The sequence below is a fragment of the Patagioenas fasciata genome, chromosome 24 (assembly GCF_037038585.1).
Source record: "Patagioenas fasciata isolate bPatFas1 chromosome 24, bPatFas1.hap1, whole genome shotgun sequence".
Classification (NCBI taxonomy): domain Eukaryota; kingdom Metazoa; phylum Chordata; class Aves; order Columbiformes; family Columbidae; genus Patagioenas; species Patagioenas fasciata.
Window position 1 is genome coordinate 6,105,703 of NC_092543.1, and position 19,834 is coordinate 6,125,536.

The 19,834-nt window shown below is 51.7% G+C and overlaps 4 protein-coding genes across 16 annotated transcripts; 2 read left to right on the top strand and 2 right to left on the bottom strand.

The window, feature by feature from the left end:
* Positions 1-187: 187 nt before the first annotated feature.
* Positions 188-4,029, bottom strand: TIRAP (TIR domain containing adaptor protein). Of its 7 annotated transcripts, none has more exons than XM_065855720.2 (6): positions 3,884-4,029; positions 3,576-3,652; positions 2,178-2,251; positions 1,660-1,699; positions 740-1,306; positions 188-629 (listed from the first exon to the last, which is right to left on the bottom strand). In XM_065855720.2, the coding sequence occupies exons 4-6, from the start codon at positions 1,664-1,666 to the stop codon at positions 586-588; spliced, it is 618 nt and encodes a 205-aa protein (XP_065711792.1). In that variant the 5' UTR covers positions 1,667-1,699; positions 2,178-2,251; positions 3,576-3,652; positions 3,884-4,029; the 3' UTR covers positions 188-585. The 7 variants fall into 7 exon arrangements, with proteins under 7 accessions (XP_065711792.1, XP_071654990.1, XP_065711793.1 ...); XM_071798889.1 differs by adding an exon at positions 1,876-2,003 and having other exon boundaries at positions 3,576-4,029; XM_065855721.2 differs by lacking the exon at positions 3,576-3,652.
* Positions 4,030-4,175: 146 nt separating this feature from the next.
* On the top strand, positions 4,176-10,220 carry FAM118B (family with sequence similarity 118 member B). Of its 5 annotated transcripts, none has more exons than XM_065855602.2 (10): positions 4,176-4,256; positions 4,628-4,662; positions 6,210-6,287; positions 7,157-7,409; positions 7,611-7,838; positions 8,330-8,458; positions 8,644-8,929; positions 9,124-9,177; positions 9,708-9,777; positions 9,890-10,220. In XM_065855602.2, the coding sequence occupies exons 3-10, from the start codon at positions 6,217-6,219 to the stop codon at positions 10,218-10,220; spliced, it is 1,422 nt and encodes a 473-aa protein (XP_065711674.2). In that variant the 5' UTR covers positions 4,176-4,256; positions 4,628-4,662; positions 6,210-6,216. The 5 variants fall into 5 exon arrangements, with proteins under 5 accessions (XP_065711674.2, XP_071654730.1, XP_065711675.1 ...); XM_071798629.1 differs by having other exon boundaries at positions 9,711-9,777; XM_071798627.1 differs by lacking the exon at positions 4,176-4,256 and adding an exon at positions 4,412-4,434.
* On the bottom strand, positions 9,640-15,537 carry SRPRA (SRP receptor subunit alpha). The gene is made up of 14 exons (XM_065855604.2): positions 15,342-15,537; positions 14,611-14,694; positions 13,912-14,075; positions 13,663-13,823; positions 13,398-13,548; positions 12,735-12,888; positions 12,418-12,524; positions 12,159-12,277; positions 11,993-12,079; positions 11,747-11,919; positions 11,054-11,267; positions 10,810-10,973; positions 10,611-10,709; positions 9,640-10,539 (listed from the first exon to the last, which is right to left on the bottom strand). Exons 1-14 carry the CDS (start codon positions 15,465-15,467, stop codon positions 10,411-10,413), a joined length of 1,932 nt encoding a protein of 643 aa, XP_065711676.1. The 5' UTR covers positions 15,468-15,537; the 3' UTR covers positions 9,640-10,410.
* Positions 15,538-15,671: 134 nt separating this feature from the next.
* On the top strand, positions 15,672-19,647 carry FOXRED1 (FAD dependent oxidoreductase domain containing 1). 3 transcript variants are annotated; one of them, XM_065855678.2, is made up of 10 exons: positions 15,673-15,872; positions 16,425-16,666; positions 16,764-16,874; positions 16,963-17,081; positions 17,168-17,262; positions 17,517-17,618; positions 17,725-17,777; positions 17,860-17,996; positions 18,220-18,349; positions 19,142-19,647. In XM_065855678.2, the coding sequence occupies exons 1-10, from the start codon at positions 15,710-15,712 to the stop codon at positions 19,496-19,498; spliced, it is 1,509 nt and encodes a 502-aa protein (XP_065711750.1). In that variant the 5' UTR covers positions 15,673-15,709; the 3' UTR covers positions 19,499-19,647. The 3 variants fall into 3 exon arrangements, with proteins under 3 accessions (XP_065711751.1, XP_071654779.1, XP_065711750.1); XM_065855679.2 differs by lacking the exon at positions 18,220-18,349 and having other exon boundaries at positions 15,672-15,872; positions 19,142-19,437; XM_071798678.1 differs by lacking the exons at positions 17,860-17,996; positions 18,220-18,349 and having other exon boundaries at positions 15,672-15,872.
* The last annotated feature ends 187 nt before the right edge of the window (positions 19,648-19,834 follow it).

A 19,834-nucleotide genomic window follows, 5' to 3' on the forward strand; every position in this document is an offset into this window, starting at 1 on the left:
CGCGAGTCACTTTTAAGCGCAGAATTTTGGGGGACAACCCCCTCCCCCAAAAAGCCAAAAAACTGCATCCGCACACAAAAGCGGAGCCGACACGCGCCTCAGGGATCACCCCCCACACCATTTGGGGTCACTGACCCCCCACGTTCCTTCCAGACCCACAGAAAACAGACTAAAATAAACCCAAAAATGTAAAACTTCTGCATTTTTAGTCCAAACAAAAACGTGCAAAGACACTGCCATGTCAGCTTAGCGGGAGTCTGACCCCCCCAAGACCACTCCTTGCCTCCATAAGAAGCTTTGAAGCCCCCAGACCCACCCGATGTGGAGGCTTAGTGTTGTGTGACAAGCAGCAGGGATGTCCTCATCCCTACCCAGGGGGTTGTGGCCACCGGGACGGTGACACCATCACCGGGACATGGCACCTCCACCTTGTTGTCTGCAAAACATTGTGTGGTGATCTCTCTGTCTTCACTTCCCAGGTCAGGGACAAAGTGGAACCAGAGGTCCGTCAGGACATGGTGACATCCAGATGTGACGGTGACATCTCTGAAGCACCCATGGGGACACCCCGTCCTGCTTCTGACGCTATTCTGTCCTGCTCACGGAGCTCCGGCACAGCTCCTGGAGGTCTGCAGAAGAAAGAAACGAGCCATATTAGCAACCAATTACTTCAAAAGCCGACTACTTAAATATATTTATAGAATTCAGGCCCTGGCGTGACAGTTTTGGGGACACTCACAGCGCAGCACAGTGTCCCTGATCCGCTGGAAGCCGCTTTCCTTCAGCGCCATGTAGATGTAGTAGAGGTTGCGCAGCTCCTTGGGATAATCCCGCCGATCCACGTCCTTCAGCACCGGGATGGCGCGGCCGTTGGCTGCCGGCGCCTCGGCCAGCGCCTGGTGCATCTGGTAGCGGCACCACGGGTCCTCCAGGAAGCCCGGTGTGATCAGCATGACCCACGTGTGACTATTGTGCACAGCGTCGCACAGTTCCGTCACCACCGCGCTCCCCGGCACAGCGTCACGCGGCTGGAGGAAGCAGCGGAAGCTTTCGGGTTGTCCCTCCAGGTAGGACACGAGTTCCAACACCAGCTCCAGGTCCCCAGCGCTGTGACAGATGCAAACGTCGTAGCTCTTGGTCCAGCGTGCGCTGCCCACTGCACTGATGTCCGGGGCAGGGGATGGATGGACGGACCAGGACGAGGAAGCAGGGCTCCGGGAGGAGGAGGAGGAAGAGGAAGATGAAGAAGAGTGGGTGCTCTCCACTGAGCTGGGCTTCGGTTTGTGTAGGAGCCGCCTAAACCAGCCTGCGGGGTTGGAGAGGTTGCGGTGAGATTTGGGGAGGCCACGGTAAGATTTGGGTGGGCTCATCACACCCCTGAGGTCCCCGCAAGGGGTTTCTGTGACACCTCCAGATGTCACTGTCACCCCAAAAAGACACACCAGCCCCTAAAACCCACCTGACACCCCTGGGTAGCCTCACATTTGGGAGGGGACGCAAGGGGAGAAAAGGGGATGCAGGTGGTGAAAAAGGGGACGTGAGGGGAGAAAAAGGGATGCGAGAGAATGGACAGAGCCAGAGGGTTTGTCCTCCCACAGCAGGTTTGTCCCCTCCCCAGCAGGTTTGTGTCCCCCCCGCAATGCCAGTGCCCCCACTCACCAGCCATAATGGGCAGCCAATCGCTGGCACCAAACCACTCCTGTAGCACAACAAAAAGGATAATTAATTACATTAGGAGAGCAGGAACCACCCCATGGGGGCCTCAACCCCAGGACCCCAGCGGGTGACACCACAGGGACACGCAGCGCCAGGGCGCTCACCCCGAGAGCAGAATTTTCAGCAATTTTCCCTAAGTTCACCGGGAAGGACACGCACCTGCGGCCGAAAGCAAACGGGTGGGAAAGAGCCTCATTCCCGGTGGTGGGGAAAGGATCCAGCAGAGGGTACAAACAGGGATCAACTGGCAGTTTTGGGGCACCCAGACCTTTCTCTAGGGGCACCTTCTGAAATAAAGCCACCCCCAAGTCACGCTAAAGCTTTTCCCTGTGGCAAAATGCCAGCAAGACCTCAGCACACCTGCAGAAACCACGCTCACCGCTGCTTAGTCAGAGCAAAAAGCTTGAGCAGGAGAAATTTGGGGGAGGAAATTTGGGGGGGGAAATTTGGGAGATGCCTACCCAGAGTGCAAGATTTGGGCAGCGGGACACATCAGCTCTGGGGTTCGGCGAGGAAGAAAATCTTCCCGGAGCGCCTAGGGGAGATAAGATGCAGCACGTTCACTCTGAAGCCTAATGTGATCCGCGGCGAACGGCACGGCTGAGCCATTCTTCCAGCTTCCCCATCCGGGAGCGGTTCCCGAGCCGGCCCCCCTCCTACATCCGCCATCACTGGCTCAGCGTCACCACGCCCGGCCCTTGCCGGCATGTCCGGGCCCACGTGCCTCCCTTGTTTTATAACCACACACCGACAGGTCCATCTCTGCTAATTTTAGGAGTTAAATTTATCAAATAAAGTGATTGTTTTCCCCTATTTTTTCACAGCCATGCTGCACAGCTCCATCCACTGGCTTCAGAAAAGCCTTCAGCTGCACAACAACCAGGCGCTGCTGGCGGCAGCCACCGATTGCCATCACTTCTGTCCCCTCTTCATCCTCGACCCCTCTGCCCTCCCTGCCAGCACCAAGGCTCAGCACTGCCTCGAGTCCCTGAGGGATTTGGAGCCTGTGGGACGTGGGCTCCAGGTGAGTCACGAGGGGTCTCAGAGGGGGTCTAGAGGGGCTCTCAGGGGATTTGGGAGGGGGATCTTGAGGGGGTTTGGGGACTCTAAAGGAGATTTGTGGGGGTCTTGAAGGCTCTCAAGGAGGTCTCAGGAGGATTTGGGGGGGCTCTTGAGGGGGTTTGTGGGGTTAAAGCAGATTTGAGGGGGCTTGAGGGCTCTTGATGGGGTCTCAAGGGGATTTGAGGGCTAAAGCAGATTGGGAGGGTCTCAAGGGGGCCTAAGGGGGATTCGGGGGGGTCATGAGGAGGTTTGGGGACCCTAAAGGGGATTTGGGAGGGTGTCAAGAGGATTTGGGGCTCTCACAGGGATTTGGGGGGGTCTTGGGGGACTTCGAGTCCCCCCCATCCCAAACCACAACCCCAGTATGTGCTTCCAATCCAAGCCCGGGTGTGCGGCTTTGAAAAGCCAGAGGCTCTGCCCAGTTGCCGCCTTCTCCTCCAGGCACCCAGCAGGAGCCATCATCCAGCCCTAAATCACAAAGCAAAGAGGGGAAGATCAAGCAGCGCTGAGCCCTGTGGGGTCCAGCACTACTTGTCATGGTCTGACTCTCCTTTAATTAATCCCCTCCCCAATCTCATCCGGGGACGGACGATTTTGCCGCTGCCACTGTCCCAAAAATCAGCTGCATATACCTGGAAATCAGCTCAATACACCTGGAAACCCCCAAACTGCTGTAACACAGAGGCACAAACCCCTGGGGCGACATCCCCACTGCATCCACCTCCGCCTTGGCTACAATAGAATCGTTATTAAAAGGAAGAGGTAATTAAGAAAGTACAGCTGGATTCGCAACCTACTGTGTTGAAATCCCCCAGTGGCACAAGAGTGTTTCAGTTAAACTCATCGTGGGCAAGCCTGCGGCATATTCAATTGCCTGTGGAGAATATTAGGAAATCAGTTGAGTACAAGGCAAGAGGACAAAACAGGGCTAATTTGTCTCTAAATAGACCCACAAAGTGACAAACGGATACCCGGAGAGACAGAGAACAGCTTCTCCTCCAGAAAAGCTCTGAATACACCCAAACTCCTCCACACAGAGTTGCACAGTCCAAGCACCGCTCTTAGCACCTCGCAGGCTGGGAGACACCGCTGCACAGACACAAACCTGAGCAGAGAAGCAGCTCGAGGGACGAACTCGAGAAAATACGGCCCCTGAGGGGTAAAAGACCCCTCGAACAGGACGGTCCGGGCTTCGGGCCCCTCACAGCACAGCCTGACAGGCGGCACCACACGAAGCTCCCGCCCCGCGCCGACGCCGCAACTGCATTGCGCATGCGCCCGCTGGCTTTTATATCAGCGCGAAGCATCGCGAGAATAGTTCCGAACTCCCGCGCGCGCGCTCTTCGCTGCAACCAGCCAATGGGAGGGCGGGACGGAAAGGAGAGCGAGCCAATCCCATCCCGCCGCCCGGCGCTAGGGGCGGGGCGAGGCGCGGCGGCCGGACGTCTCCTCGTGGGGGCGGGCGCGCTGGGCGCCAGGTGCGTGCGGCGCGGGGCGGGGGCGCCGTCGCCGTCGCCATGGCGATGGCGGCCTGGGGAGGGGGGGAGGCGGTTGCTATGGCGACGGCGGGACGCGGCCGCCATGACCGGGAGGCCCGAAAGCCGCGGTGGTCAGCGGGGGCTCCGTCCCTTCAGCGGGGGCCCGGGAGACGAGGAGGTCGGGGGTGAGCCCGAGGAGGGCGAGGGGCCCGGGGGGCGGCCGCGTTATGGCGGCGAAGGGCGATGGGGGCCTAGTCCCACCTCGGCGGGGCCGCTCTGTGAGCCCCCTCGGCACCGTCGCCCTCTTACAAAAACCATTTTCTTGGACGTTTTCCCACATAAAAAGGAGCCTGTTCTTTATTTTCCCTCAGGTTTAGCGTGAGAGGGGGCGCGGCGGAGGGGAAGGGTAAGTCCTGGAGGCTCTGGTTCCAGTTTGTGGGGGTACAGACCCCATTTCCAGGCCTCATTTTATCATTTCTTCTCATTTCTCATGGAGCTGCTGGGAGTCCAAAGATCAGGAAGAACCTCAGCGTTAAATAAAACACCTCTGATGGGTTTTAAGTCGCGGATCTTGTGTTCATACTGTCAGCACGCACAGGAGCCAGGTTTGGGTTTCCTTGCCCGTTGAATCGCTGAGGTTTTGGCCTTTTTAGGACAATTTTGATGAGCCTGCTCCAATTACTGTTCCCACATGGAGAGATAAAGCTTGGGAATCAGCCAGGATGGCTCATCAACATCCTTTTGGATTCTCACTGAAACATAGTGGATTTTAAACTATAATATTTGTCTTATCCCAACGTCTTAAAGCCACTTAATTTAAAAGGGAGATGTGAATTACAGCCTCCCTGGTGGTTGTTCTCAGCGCTCCAAGCTAAAAGTAATTGATGAGCAATTAATTTGTGCCTTCTTCTTTATTTATTTCCTGGGATGTTTCTGCAGAGTGAGGTCCGACATTGACTGAGCAGCATAACTTGTTCTGTGGGCTTTTTAAGAATGATTTATCTGCATATTATATATACGTATTATAAGTATGCACCCAACCGTGAGCCTCAGCAATAATTTGGCATATCTTTTATTTTGGCCTTTGGTTTTAGCTGCAATACTTCACATTTCGAGTGTTTTTGCAGCCCGACGTGTCTTCCTTATGTTACATATAAAATAATTGCCATTAAGAGAAATAAGCACTTTTGTAAAGACATAAACCAACTAGATATTATTTCTGAGGTTGTTTCTATTTTGGCAATCTGTATTAAACAGAAATGAAGGTTGCAGTTCATGACACTAGACAACCATTTCTTTGTAACTACCAGTTCAAAAGCTGATTTATTTTTTTCCTCAGTTCAAAATTACTTTCAAAATGTCCTTAATGCTTTAGAGGTGCTTAAAAATTGAATCGATGGCTCTGCCATTTAAAGCAGAACAGGAGCAGTTCTCAGCAGGCGAACAAGCCCATGTGGTGTTTTATATATAAACAGGTTTGATATTTGACACTTAGCTGATAATTAGCAACCTAAAACTAATATCACTTTATTTCCTTTTTAATTTTTATTTCGGAGAGGACCATGTTTGCCAGCAAATCTCTTCTATTTTACATCTTGAAAGTGTTTTTGGGACCTAAACTTTGGTGTCTGCGCACTTTAAGGTCACATTGGGCTGGATGATCATCTCATCCCCGGGGAATTAAATTCTCTGGGTGGCTTTTTGTAGCCAAGAAAAAGCCTTTATTATTTGGAGCAGTTAAGGAAGGGGATGAGAGTCCCGGGGGCAAAGTTCAGGACGAAAGAAAAGCACAATTTTCAGCCCAAAGGTGACCTCACCAAGATAATAAAAGCTGGTGAAAAAGCTGGCTCAACAAAAACCGGCGGGCTGTCCCACGTTGTGTTGCATATATATAATATAAACTCTCTATATATACATACACAAACTTTGCTTGTGGTGATTTATCTCCTACAGAAACTGGATGGCGTCTACGCGCAGCCTGGGGCCAGAATCACTGCTGGAAGATGGAATGCCGCCTGCAAAAAAGCCCAGGTTAATTTAATTATCCTCCAATTAGTTTCTCCTAATAAGCGCGTCTTCTGCAAACCCCACGTCGTTCTTCAGAGACGTTACGGACAAGCCCTGTCATTGGTATCTTCCTGCGTGGAATAAAGGCTTTAACACCCAAAACACGCTTTTATTTGTGCAACCGTTACGCACAGTTGCACAAAACAATGGGTTTTACTGCTCTGTCTCCCTGGTTTAGGTGGGTGTTAAGCCCAGCTCAGGTCCTGCCCAGGCTTCAGGTCACGTTGGATGCGGTGGTTGGACAGCAGTTTCATGGCAAATAATTTTCTGCGTGGAAAGGCTAAATATCTCAATTTCGGAGGCTCCCCATACTAATAAATTGGCCATAATAATATTAATAATAAATTGGCCATAATAATATTAATAATAAATTGGTTGTAATGATAATAATAATTAATTGGTCTTTTTATAATTCTCCAAGTGGCAACTTGATTGTGATGCTAATTCGGGCTGTATCGATGCTTCTTCCCCTCCAGGCTGGGCTCAGAAATTAAGGCACTATCATTACAAACGAGCCACTAATTCATCCAGCAAGTCATCCCCCCCTAATCTGATTTATTTATAAGTTATCATTTTGGATTTCGGTCCCTGGTCGTGTTTTTATACAAGCTCATTAGCACAAATATTAATCGATTCTTTGTGTGCGAAGCCAGCAGTCCCAAATTTAAACCCATTTATCACAGCGAGGACCTTAAAAAAAAAAGGGTTAACTTGTCTTTTTTTGCACACAGGGACAGCAAAACTCCATCTGCGCGGTGTTGCTTTCAAAAATAAAAAAACCCTCTTTTTCACGAGATTCTTTGTATCTGGGCTTCCAAAACTTGGCCTTGCAGGAAGCTCTTGCCAAGCCTCAAAACTAAGAAGCCCCAAGAACTCGTCTTGGTGATCGGGACAGGGATCAGCGCTGCGGTCGCTCCCCACGTCCCAGCATTGAAATCGTGGAAGGGTTTGATCCAGGCGCTCCTGGACGCTGCCGTTGACTTCGATTTGCTGGAGGACGAAGAGAGCAAACGCTTCCAGAAGTGTCTCCATGAAGACAAGAACTTGGTGCACGTTGCCCATGACCTTATCCAGAAGCTGTCACCGGTAAGTTCATGGTTGTTGACCTGGAAATATTCGATCCGTGCCTCCTAGTTTTCAAAAAGAGCCATATTTGGTTCTGCAGTGTGCCCCAATCTCCAAAAGTTGCTCTGTCTTAGAGAAATATTTGCGTAGTTTTTCATCGAGTTTGCCACAAAACTTGATTAAAAAGCCCCCGACTCTGATCTGAATCTCTCCCCTCCTCAGCGCACGAGCAACGTTCGCTCCACCTTTTTCAAAGACTGTTTGTACGAGGTGTTTGACGACCTGGAATCGAAAATGGAAGATTCCGGGAAGCAGCTGCTTCAGTCTGTGCTGGATCTGATGGAGAACGGCGCTCTGGTGTTAACGACCAACTTCGACAACCTGCTGGAACTGTACGCAGCGCACCAGGGGAAGCACCTGGAGTCTCTTGACCTGACTGACGAAAAGAAGGTAAAATATGGTGATTTTTTAAAATCAGAGCTGTTTGTTGTGATTTAATTGCTGTTAGACAGACTCGCCATCTTCCCATCGTGCGTTTTACCGGCGGAGAGCATCCCATCCGTATCTTGACTCATTAAACACACGCGACGTGTGGTCTCTGGTCATTCCAACTCATTTCTGCACTTCATGTTTCCTGTGCGACCTCAATCTAAGTATTTAGAGCCTTACAAATAACCATTTTAATTATTGCAAGCTTAAACGAGCTGAGGGCCGCAGGAGGAAACTGAGAGCAAACCGTGGCTTTTAGAAACAAAGGTCAGTCATTGAGCGCCCCTGGAGCTTCTCGGAGCCTCGAGGGGGCAAGAAATAAACCTTTTTAAGCTTGAGAAACGTGTTGAGATGCCTTTTTCCGCCGAGTCCGGTGTGCTGATTTGTTGTTGACCCAAAGAACGCTGTAGAATGTTTTATTTTGAGGATTTTTGGTTGTTTCTTTTGCGAAGGTGCTGGAGTGGGCGCAAGAGAAGAGGAAACTGAGCGTCCTGCACATCCACGGCGTTTACACCAACCCTGGTGGCATCGTCCTGCACCCAGCCGGCTACCAGAACGTGCTGCGCAACACCGAGGTGATGGTGAGACCTCCCTCTTCTCTTCTACACAGCGCATCTTTACATCTCCCGCTGCCCCCTTAAGCGGGCGTAGACTAAGCCGAGTTTAAAGCCTGACTCTAATTTCGTGAAGCAGCCGAGGAGGGATGGATTCTCTAAGCAGCATGTAAGCTTTGCCGTGATTAAGGAGCTCTTTCCCTTTCTTAAAGCGGGCGATTCAGAAGCTGTACGAGAATAAATCCTTCCTGTTCTTGGGCTGCGGTTGGACTGTCGACGACACCACGTTCCAGGCGCTGTTTTTAGAGGCGGTGAAGCACAAATCCGACCTGGAGCACTTCATGCTGGTGCGCAGGGAGGACGTGGACGAGTTTAAAAAGCTGCGCGAGAACATGCTGGACAAAGGGATTAAAGTTATTTCCTACGGAGACGAATACACCGATTTGCCTGAATATTTTGAGAGGCTGGCGGGCGAGATAGCAGCGCGCGGACCAACAGGTACGTCCGCCTCGTTTATTCGGAAAACCGAAAGCTTTAATGGAAAATCGCACTAAAAAAATCATAAAAATGAGGAAAAAGAAGCAGGTTTGCCAGCCAGCGCGTGTTCCAAGGGTAAAACCCACCTGGGAGAACATGGCTGTTGGTGCAGGGTTGATTTTACACCCGGCCGCGCTCTCTGCTCTCTCTCCTAGGCCAGCCTAAGGAGGGACAACAGCTCAACGGCTCTGCTGCTGCCCAAATCAAAGGTAAAATTCATCCCAACCCCTTTTTCCAGCCACTTTGCAGCCGCTCAGGCTTTGCGGAGCCTTTTCCTTCCTGCAGGACGCAGCGCTTGAACTCCAGGACCTGAAATGCAGCCAGCGACTCCATAGGACAGGCCTAAGCCAGAGGCCTGCACGGTTTAAGCCCGGTCTAGGGGAAGAGGCACATATTGGACATTTAACATTGCAATTGTCTTTTTAATCACGTTTGCGCATGCTGGGGGCGTACGGGCTCCTCTAATTTCATACTTAGTGCTTTTATATTCTGTACTTTCCATTAAAAGCATAAAACTTGAATTCTTTTTCTTTACGGAAAGCTCTAGTTTTCTAGTCTTTCTACTCTATTTTGTACGTTGAAGCTTCTATTAAAGCCCCATTCACTTAAAGTTTGTGGCTGGCATGTGATTTGCACCTCACACCCGCCCGGAGGCAAATTTTCTACACGGAGAACAAAATCTTGAAGTTTATTTCTTTGTTTTTTTATATATATATATATATAAATTATGTCTCTTTAGCAGACAGCATTCGATTTATTGCACTAGAGCACACCTGCGATACAAGAGCTACAAGACATCGTCGGAAGAGGTTTGTATTATTCCGCGTAGACCGGGAGCAAGAGGCACTCGAGGGGGCAGGAAAGCAGCAAGCAGCCACCGGTATCTTCCAAAATTAATGCATTTTTGCCTTTTTTCCCTAGCAAACACCACCGAGGAGACACAATTAGCGCTATCGGACCAAGATCTCCCGTTCCCGGTGTCCAGGTACCGCACTCCAGCGTCCCGGTGACAACAAACCGGGGACATTTAAGGCAACTTGAGCGTTTTCCCATCTCCAACCCAGCCCTGTTGTTCTTTTTGGTTTATCAGCTTCGGTGGAGCTGCCACAGCAAAAAGTCGCTCATCTCCTCCCTAAATTGGTCTAAAAACCCAAAGCAGGTCAAAAAAAAAAAGCCTTTAAACTCCCCAAAAAGCACGAACAATACAAAGCTCCGGTCTCAGCTTCCCCGCGAGGGAGCCTGTGTCACTTAAAACACAACGAAGGAACCCAGGGAAAGGGGTTTTTTGCTGGATAAAAGGGGGTTTTATCCAAAAAAAACCCCCACCCCTTGCACCCATATCCCTTCATTTGTTCTGCACTACAGGGGAAAGACTAAAGCATTTTCTTCTCGGACATCTGCGAAGAGAAATTTGGTGGTTTTTTAAATTATGTTTCTTTTTTTTAGGCCTTCATGAGCGCGGCGACCACGGCCTTGGCGTTAAGGCTGCGCAGGTCGCAATACGTCTGCCCGGTGCCGACGAAAACGATGGGTTTGCTCGTGATGTAGGTCATGGAGATGGCAGCGCCCACCTGCCGAGGGATAACGAGCATCGTTAGGCTGCGAAATAACGAGCTCCGAGGTGTCTGGGCGATGTCCTTACCTTGTCATCGATGGTGTCGAACTTGGTGAGGACAATCCCATCAATGAGCCGCGGCGTCTGCGCCATGGAGTGATCAGCCAAGGCTTTGTTGAACTTGACCTAGAAGAAGCGAGAAGAGGCAAAAAAATGTATTTTTGGTGGCCAAGTCTCCACTAAAATGGATAAAATTGGGGGTTTTTGCTCAAACTTGGGCGCCTACCAGCTGATCCACGGCCTCGTTGCCCACCAGCGCTTCCCCAACAAACAGCACCAAGTCGGGCGCGTTGACGGCGATGAGTTTGGCCAACGCGGTCATCAAGGGCGCGTTGTCCTGCATGCGGCCCGCCGTGTCCACCAGCACCACGTCGAAACCCTGATTCCGTGCTGGGCGGTCAAAAAGACACCATCAAACACTATTTTCTCCCCAAAATGCCATTTCCCGCTGCCGTTTTTCCTCAAAATACCGTAGGAAATGGCCTCCATGGCGATGCCGGCGGCGTCTTTGCCGTAGCCTTTCTCGTAGAGCTGCACCATGGTCTTCCCGCCATGGCTCTCCGGGGGGTGCAGCGCGTTGAGGCGGCGCGTGTGGGTGCGCAGCTGCTCCACCGCGCCCGCCCGGAACGTGTCGCAGGCAGCGATCAGGACGCTGAAACCGTTCTCAATCAGCCAGAACGAGATCTGGGGACGGTTAATAGATTGTTAAAAAAAAAAAAGGCACTTTTAAAAATAAAAGCGGGGGGGGGGGGGGGGGGGGACAGGAAAAAGGCACAACCCAAAGCTTCACTTTAAAGGCGATACGAAATAAGTTGACAATTTCCCAGCAACAAAGGTGGTGAAAAAAACAACCAACCTTTTGCTTATTGTTCATTACATAATGAAATTTGTGCGGATTGAGAGCAATAAAAGGAGACTGAAAGGGAAAAGATTACGATATTTTCAAAATTAATGGAGATGACGCCTTTCTGGCTTTTTTTAAATAGTCAAAGTAAAAAGGTTTTATCAGGACGTAGAAACCTGTACAGTTTCTATTTGAGGTTTAACAACTTTTAATCCTATTACAGATGATTAAAATAAGACCCTACTTGCTGTACGACCAAGAAGGTGTCACAAGAGGGAGAAGAATTGTCCCCCTGCTCCCCGAGAGGCCCATGTCCCACCTTGGCCAGGTTGGTGGACTTGCCGACACCATTGACGCCACAGAACGTCACCACATAAGGCCGGTGCTGCCGCTGGGCGTCCAGGACGTCACGCAGGACGTCCACACGGCGCTGGGGCTGCAGGATCTGCACCAGGGCCTCCTGCAGCGCCTGCTTCACCGTCGACGTCACCGCTGGGGATGAAAAAATAACGTGTCACACATCGGGGACGCTCCCAACCTCAAAAGCAGGAGCGCGGGGACTTACTGGTGAACGTTCCCATCACTTTCCCTTCCAGTTTCTTCGCCACCGACTCGCAGAGCTGCACCGCAATCTCGGCCGCCACGTTTTTGGCTTTGAGGTAGAGAAAGGAAAGTCAGAGATGCCGGGATCCCCGCAAAACAAGACCATTGTCCCACACACACACACATACCGATCAAATGATCCTTCATCTTCTCCAGCACGGGGTCCATGTCCTCCCTGGTCAAGCTCTTGGAACCCACCAGCCCTTTCAGCATCCCAAACATTCCCCCCAAGCCGCCTTTCTTCGCGCTGCAGAAAAAACATGGAGTTTGAGGAGCAAATCGCATAAAACACAGGAGAAAAAGCCACCGTGCAGGTGACAGACACACCGATTTGTCCCCAGTCACGTTACCGGTCAGACTGGAGGACACATTATGGGAGCCTCTCACCTGGTTTTCGAAGGGTTTGGAACAATTTTCTCCTCTTCAGTTTCATCATCGCTCTCGTACTCCAGGTCATACAGGCGGCCGGGCTCCCGATTTCGGTCCCCCAGGGCCTGCAAGAGGGTAAAAAATGCACCAAAAGACATCAGTGACCACTCACCCTCATCAGGAGTTATCACAGAAACCTTTGCCACAGGGGGTTGACCCCATCTAGAAAACATCCTATTTTTGCAAAAAACTTTCTCAGCCAACCGCAGACACTCAGCTGATCCCCAAAATGATCTTTTAGCACAAACACAACACCCCAAATTATGTTTTCTTACTGTATCGGGGTCAAATTCCTCCACGGGACCAGGCTCGGCGCTGCCGTTGGTCGCGGAGTTGCTGTAATCGAGGATTTTGGCGTTGGAGTTTCCCAGGTCCCACACTCGGGGCTTCTTCCCCTTCTCCTTCTGCGCCTCTGGCTTTGGAGATTTGCTGGAAACAAGAGCAAAAAAAAACCCATTTTGTTCAGTCAGGGAAGCAACAGCAATCGTTTCCTTAGAAAGGGTGAAAACTAAGTGCCTGGTTTACTCAAAACCACTAAAATCAAGCCTGATTCAATCAGGGAAGCAGCAGCAATTGTTTCCTTAATAGGTGTGAAAATTAAAAGGCTGGATTAACCAAAAAGGCCAAAATTAAGGCTAAACCTGGCTGACATAGTCAGGGAAGCAGCAGCAGTAATTTCCTTAAAATGTGTGAAAATGAAATACCTGGTTTACCCAAACCCAAAGAAATTAAACCTGATTCAGTCAGGGAAGCAGCAGCAATTGTTTCCTTAGAAAGTGCAAAAATTAAAAGCCCAGATTAACCAAAAAAGCCAAACTTAAGGCTAAACCTGAGCGATTCTTTCTCCAGAATTAATTGATCTGAATTTTGACCCTGTATCTGACTGGTTTTACCTCAAACCAGGCCCAGCAAAGCCAGGCCTAACTCCCTGGGCTCACCTGGCTCTCTCTCCAGCCTTCATGTGTCTCTTGAAGAACTCCTCCCGGTTTTTCTGCAAGATTTCATCCTTGCTCAGCTCCTCCCTGTCCCCGGCACCCGGGAGCTGCTTCTCACCCACCGGTGCTTTCCCCGGCACCGCAACTTCTGTTCCTGATGGAAAAAAACCCCAAGAGAAACTCAGAGCAGCGTTTGTGCCTCACAAAACCACCCCAAAATCCAAACATTTATCCCCCCCTCATCACAATCTCATCCCCGTCAGCTTACCTTCTTTTTTAGAACCTTTGTTCTTTTTAGGTTTGACTTTTTCCTTTGGCTTCTCCCCTCGTGTTTCAATCATACACTTGATGGTCTTCTGGGATTTGAGTGACTGTTCAAACGTCTTCATGGCCACAGGAGCGCGGGTTCTGCTGCTCTCCTCGGCCTCCCTGCGGCGAGGCGGCTCATTAGCCCCAATTTCACCTCTCCCCGCCCATGCCCAATTAGAAATGAAATTAAAAAAGCGATTTCCACTACCGGAGGAGGCGCGTGAAGTCGTCTTTAAAATCAAAAGTGCCATTTAGGAGGGCCAAGGTGCCTTTTTGCTGGAATTCATTGCGATATTTGTCTCGGAATTCCTTGTGGACGTCGTCTATCAACTTGTCGACGTAGGTGAGCGTCAGGATCTTCTGAAAGCCCACCTGTAGAATTAAAATAATCAGGTAATTTAATCAAAGCAAGTGAAAATATCGTCATTTGAGACAAAATTCTTTAATTTCAGCAGGCTTCACGCTACATTCTTTACTCTGACCCCCCAGTTTTTTAGTAATAGAGGAAAAAAAAATGACACAGATTAAACAGCAACGCCAAGAAAATTATTTGACGGTTTCACAGCAACAAAACCACAAAACCTTCGGCTGATTTTTAGGTACTGAACAAAATTTGTGTGGATTGAGAGATCGGGGGAGGGTGAAAAGGGAAAGCGTTAAAATATTGTATAAAGTCATGAAAATGACACATTTCTGGGCTTTTGTTAAATAGGTTTGGGTCAAAGTGAAATAAGTTTTATTAGGATGTCTCAGCCTATGCAGCTTCTGCTTGAGGTTTAATGAGTTTTAATCCTATCGCAGATGATTAATAAAAATCTCACGCCTTGCGGAAGCCACTAAGTGGATTTTTCCACCCAAACTACACCCAGATACCCCTTTTTGGGGGGGTTTGGGAGGAGTCACTTACCACAAACACCAGTTCGAACTGGTTGTCCAGTTTGTACTTGAGCATGAGGGCTTCATGGGTGAAGGAGTTGCTGCCGCCACGCTCCTGGGGAGGATGGGGGGAGAAGCCATTAAAAAAGGAGGGGCAGCAGCGAGGAGACTCCCCCCATCGTCACTTTCACCCCCTAAAAAAATCATCCAGGCCAACCTCAGGGATTGAGGGTCCCATTTTTGCTCCCCAAAATGGGTCATTTGTACCCTGCTCACCTACATAAATGGTCTCACCCGTGTCCCCGCCTTCCCCAAAATGGGTCAGTTTCCCTCCCTCCCACAGCTAAATGCTCCTGCCCATGTCTCCCCCCCTCCCTACAATGGGTCATTTGCCCCCTCCCCCAATAAATGGTCCTGCCCATATCTGCCCTGCTCCCCCCACAATGGATCAGCTGCCCTTCCCAGCCAAGGTAAATGGTCCTGCACATGTCTCCCCCTCCCCAAAATGGGTCATTTCCCCCCCCAACAAATGGGTCCTGCCCATATCTCCTCCCCCCGCCCCCCAATGGACCAATTAGCCTTCCCAACCAAGGTAAATGGTCCTGCCCGTGTTTCCCAACCGTTCTCCCCATGGCGGGTGATCCCGTGGGCCCCCCCCACCCCAGGGAGCTGCTCCCGGCCGCGTCTCCCCCCCGCATCAGGCCGATGGTTCGGCCCCACCGCCTCCCCCTTCCCGGGCGGACCGGCGAGCCCGGCGCGGACCTGCAGCAGCACGGAGCGGATGAGCGCATTAACGGGGGCGGTGGCGGCGGCGGCGGGGCCCCGCACGCCCTGGAAGCACCAGAGGACGAGCCCGCCTTTGCTGAAGATTGTGAAAAAGTCGAGCATGGCGGCGGCGGTGCCGGGCCCGGCTCCCCGCACACGTCGCACTGCCCGCCGCGCTTCCGCTTCCGCCGCTTCCGCCGCCTTTCCCATTGGCTGGGAGGACGGGAAAGGGCGGGAGGGCGGCAGGCCAATGGCGGGAGGGGCCGTGTGAAGGGGCGTGGTGAAGGTGGTGTGGTTTGGGGCGTGGCTTAGCGTTATTGACGTGAGTTCAGGGGCGTGGCTTTCGGGGGGAGGGACCAGACGTCATGCTGCGCTGGGGGCGCGCTTTTCGCCCTCCGAGCCGGGGGGCGCCCCCGGGGGGGATCCCAGGGAGGTCCTCAAGGTCTCCGGGGGGTGTCCCGGTCCCGGGGGATGCTCCGGGCCGCCCCCTCCGCACCGCGGCGCCGCTGCGCTCCGACTTCTTCCGCGGTGAGAGCCGGGGAGTGGGGGTCATGGGCACCGGGGGCGGTCAGTGGGGATTGGGAGGGTCCCGAGGGGAATGGGGGGTCAGTGGGGTTAGGGGGGGGAGGAAGGAGGGGCTGGGGGGGTCAATGGGGTTTTGGGAGGGGAGAAAGGAGGGGATGCGGGGTCAATGGGGTTTGGGGGGGGGGGGGGGAGGAAGGAGGGGATGGGGGAGTCCCGAAGGGGCTTGGGGGGATGCAGGGGACTCAGGGAAATTGGGGGGAGGTATAGGGAGGGCCAGAGGGGACTAGGCGGGGTTCAGGAGGGACTGGGAGGGTTTCTGGGGGGTCACGGGGAGTCCCTGGGGGAAATGCTGAGAGTCCTGGGGGGTCCCAGAGAGTTCTGGGGTGTCCTGGGGGATGTTCCCGGGGGGGACATCTGGGGGGTCCAAGGTGACTAGGAGGGTCCTGGGGTGTCCCAGAGGATGCTGAGTATCCTGGGGGGTCCCAGAGTGCTCTTGGGGGGATGTCCATCTATGCCCCCCCAGCCTTGTCACCCCCCCCCCAACATCCCCCCCAGACCTTGGCCAGACCCTGAGCCACATGGGCCGGACCCTGAAATCCCAACTTCCGCCATTACGAGGCGGGCAGGGGGGTTGGACCCCTCCGGGGATCCCCCTGCAACGTCCCCCCATCCCCGAAGAAGCCGACGTGGTGGTGGTCGGCGGGGGGATCCTGGGCTGGGCCACCGCGTTTTGGCTGAAGGCGCTGGAGGGCCGGCAGCACGGCATGAGAGTGCTCCTGGTGGAGCGGGACCCCACGGTGAGACCCACCCCACCACCCCCCTGCGGGGGTCACCACCTTGGGAGCCCCCCCCTTTAATTAACGTTTTGATTCGGGCCGGGGGGGTGGTCTCCAGTATTCCCAGGCTTCCACCGTCCTGTCAGCGGGGGGAATCCGGCAGCAGTTTTCCCTCCCGGAAAACATCCAAATGTCACGATTTTCTGCTAAGTTTCTGCGCAACATCAATGTACGTTGGGTTAATTTTCGTGGGGGGTGGATGTTTAATTTTGGGGGGGTCCAGCCCCCTTTATTTTAGCCCTCACCCCCACTTCTAGGAACACCTGGGGGTCCCAAACGATCCCCCCATCGACATCCAGTTCCAGCCCTCGGGGTACCTGTTCCTCGCCTCCCTGGATGGCGCCGAGAAGCTCGAAGCCACCGTCCAGCTCCAAAGGTTGGGAACATACAACAACCCCCCCGACATATTTTTTTTGGTGGGGGGGGGCTGGACATATTTTAACCCCCTTTTGCTGTCCCCAGGGACGAGGGGGTACAGGTGGCCCTGCTGTCCCCCACCCAGCTGAAGGAGAGATTCCCCTGGATGGACACGCAGGACGTGGCCGTGGGCTCCTATGGTATGGGGGGGGAGGAAACGCACATGGGGACCCTCCCCAGAAATCTCCCTACCACCCCCCCCAAAAAAAAAAAAAACCCACCCAAAAATTCCCCCCAAAACTCCCCATAATCTCCATCCTCATCCCCATCCCGCACCCTTCATCCTCACTTTATTTAGGAAAGGGGGGGTCCAACCCCCTGAAATTTAGAACTTCATTTGGGGTGGGGGTCCTGCTGCATTGGGCCCCCTCCCCAAGTGTTTTTCCCCCCCTAGGTTTGGAAGACGAAGGCTGGTTTGACCCCTGGACCCTCCTCAGCGCATTCCGCCGCAAAGCCAAGTCCCTGGGGGTGCTCAGCTGCACCGGGGAGGTGCGAGGTGAGAAATTTTGGAGGGGGGGGATGATGACACACAATGAGGTGACCCCTCCCCTCAAAAAGATTAAAACCAATCAACATTATATATAATAGTAACAATACTGCAGGTTTTGTCACCTCGCCGCGAGACGGGGACACCGCACGCATCAAATACGTCCACGTGAGTGCACGTTCTCCCCACTGGTGTGGGTCCCCACAGGGGGGTGTGTGACCCCCCCCAATTTGCTGTGTCCCCCCCGCAGATCCACATGCGGGACAGCCGGGAGTACCAGCCCGTGGCTTGTGCCATTGTGGTGAATGCGGCGGGGGCCTGGGCCGGGGAGCTGCTGCGCATGGGGGGGCTCCCAGGGCCCCCACTCCCCATCCAGCCCCGAAAAAGGTGATTTGGGGGGTGGGGAATGACATCCTGATGTCACCTCAGGGTGGGGTCCTTTTTTGGGGGGACACCCTGGTACCCACAATCCTTTCATCCTCTGGGTGGGGTAAAGCCTTTCATCCCTTGAGGATGGGGGGGTGAACCCCTTGGTCTTTACTTCAGCCCCCACACCCTATTTATTTATTCCCCCCCCCGTAATTTGTTTTTGGGGGTGGGGGGAGTCCAGATACATTTTTTCCTGGCACTGCCCCGACGGCCCCGGATTTTCCTGCCCTTTCCTCATTGATACGATCGGCGCTTATTTCCGCCGCGACGGCATCGCCGGCAACTACCTGGGGGGCATGAGCCCCCCCGAGGTGAGCCCTGGGAAATCAAATCAAACTTGGAATGTTGACTTTGGAACATTGAAATTTTGAAATTCTGAACATTTGCAAATTTAGACTTTTGAAATTTTAGATTTAGACTTTTGAAATTTTGGTATTTTGAAAATTTCAGGGAATGAAAATTTAGAGGTTTGAAATTTTAAATTTAGACTTGAAATTTTAAATTTAGACTTGAAATTTTAAATTTAGACTTGAAATTTTGATATTTTGAAAATTTCAGGGAATAAAATTTAGAGTTTTGAAATTTAAATTTAGACTTGAAATTTTAAATTTAGACTTGAAATTTTAAATTTAGACTTGAAATTTTGATATTTTGAAAATTTCAGGGAATAAAATTTAGAGTTTTGAAATTTTAAATTTAGACTTGAAATTTTAAATTTAGACTTGAAATTTTAAATTTAGACTTGAAATTTTAAATTTAGACTTGAAATTTTGATATTTTGAAAATTTCAGGGAATAAAATTTAGAGTTTTGAAATTTTAAATTTAGACTTGAAATTTGAAATTTAGACTTTTGAAATTTTGGTATTTTGAAAATTTCAGGGAATGAAAATTTAGAGGTTTGAAATTTTAAAATCAGAATTTTGGTATTTTGAAAATTTTGGGGAATGAAAATTCAGAGTTTTGAAATTTTAAAATTAGAATTTTGAAATTTTGGTATTTTGAAAATTTAGAGTTTTGAAATTTTGGTAGTTTGAAAATTTTGGGGAATGAAAATTTAGAGTTTTGAAATTTCGAAATCCTGAAATGTTGAATTTGGGGGCAGGAGGACGAGCCGGATCCCAGCGATTTGTCAGTGGACGATGAGTTTTTCCAGGACCGCGTGTGGCCGCGGTTGGCGCGGAGGGTCCCAGCCTTCGAATCGCTGCGCCGGGGGAGATCCTGGGGGGGTTATTACGATTTTAATACTTTCGATCAAAATGGGGTGGTGGGCCCCCACCCCAAGGTTGAGAATCTGTTCGTCGTGGCGGGGTTCAGCGGGCACGGGCTGCAACACGCTCCGGCAGCGGGGAGGGCGCTGGGGGAGCTGCTGGTGAAGGGGGGTTATAAGAGCTTGGACCTGAGAAGGTTGGGCTGGGGGCGGCTGGAGACGGGGGAGCGGCTGGAGGAGGCGGTGGTGTAGAGGGGAAACTGAGGCACGGTTTGGGGGGGAAGTGGGGGCGGAATTTGGAGAAAATGGGGTGGAAATTGGGGAAAAATAGTTGGGGAAACTGAGGCACAACGTGGGGTGTCGCTGTCACGCTACGCACAAATAAAGTGGTTGGATGATGACTGTGATGGGTTTAAATTGGGGTGGGTCGCACTGGGGCTGCCCCCCAGCCTGCATCAGTTTTCCCCCCTCAAACACTGTGGGAAACTCATTGGTCGCAGAGAAAACCTATGGGAGGCTGAGCTTAAGCACTCCAAGTTATTTATGCGCTGTATCCCCATCTTCACCTTCTCATTTCAAAGCCATCTA

Excerpts from the sequence above, each read along its gene's own strand:
- TIRAP (XM_065855721.2), bottom strand. Across the intron at positions 630-739 it reads CAGGGACACTGTGCTGCGCT|ACCTCCAGGAGCTGTGCCGG; the intron begins GTGAGTGTCCCC and ends TTTCTTCTGCAG.
- SRPRA (XM_065855604.2), bottom strand. The coding sequence starts at position 15,467 with ATGCTCGACTTTTTCACAATCTTCAGCAAAGGCGGGCTCGTCCTCTGG. Across the intron at positions 14,695-15,341 it reads TCCGCTCCGTGCTGCTGCAG|GAGCGTGGCGGCAGCAACTC; the intron begins GTCCGCGCCGGG and ends CATCCTCCCCAG. Across the intron at positions 12,525-12,734 it reads AGGAATTTGACCCCGATACA|GCCCTGGGGGACCGAAATCG; the intron begins GTAAGAAAACAT and ends ACCCTCTTGCAG.
- FOXRED1 (XM_065855678.2), top strand. The coding sequence starts at position 15,710 with ATGCTGCGCTGGGGGCGCGCTTTTCGCCCTCCGAGCCGGGGGGCGCCC. Across the intron at positions 16,667-16,763 it reads TGGTGGAGCGGGACCCCACG|TATTCCCAGGCTTCCACCGT; the intron begins GTGAGACCCACC and ends GGTGGTCTCCAG. Across the intron at positions 17,619-17,724 it reads CTGCACCGGGGAGGTGCGAG|GTTTTGTCACCTCGCCGCGA; the intron begins GTGAGAAATTTT and ends ACAATACTGCAG.
- FAM118B (XM_065855602.2), top strand. The coding sequence starts at position 6,217 with ATGGCGTCTACGCGCAGCCTGGGGCCAGAATCACTGCTGGAAGATGGA. Across the intron at positions 6,288-7,156 it reads CCGCCTGCAAAAAAGCCCAG|GAAGCTCTTGCCAAGCCTCA; the intron begins GTTAATTTAATT and ends TTGGCCTTGCAG. Across the intron at positions 7,410-7,610 it reads TTATCCAGAAGCTGTCACCG|CGCACGAGCAACGTTCGCTC; the intron begins GTAAGTTCATGG and ends TCCCCTCCTCAG.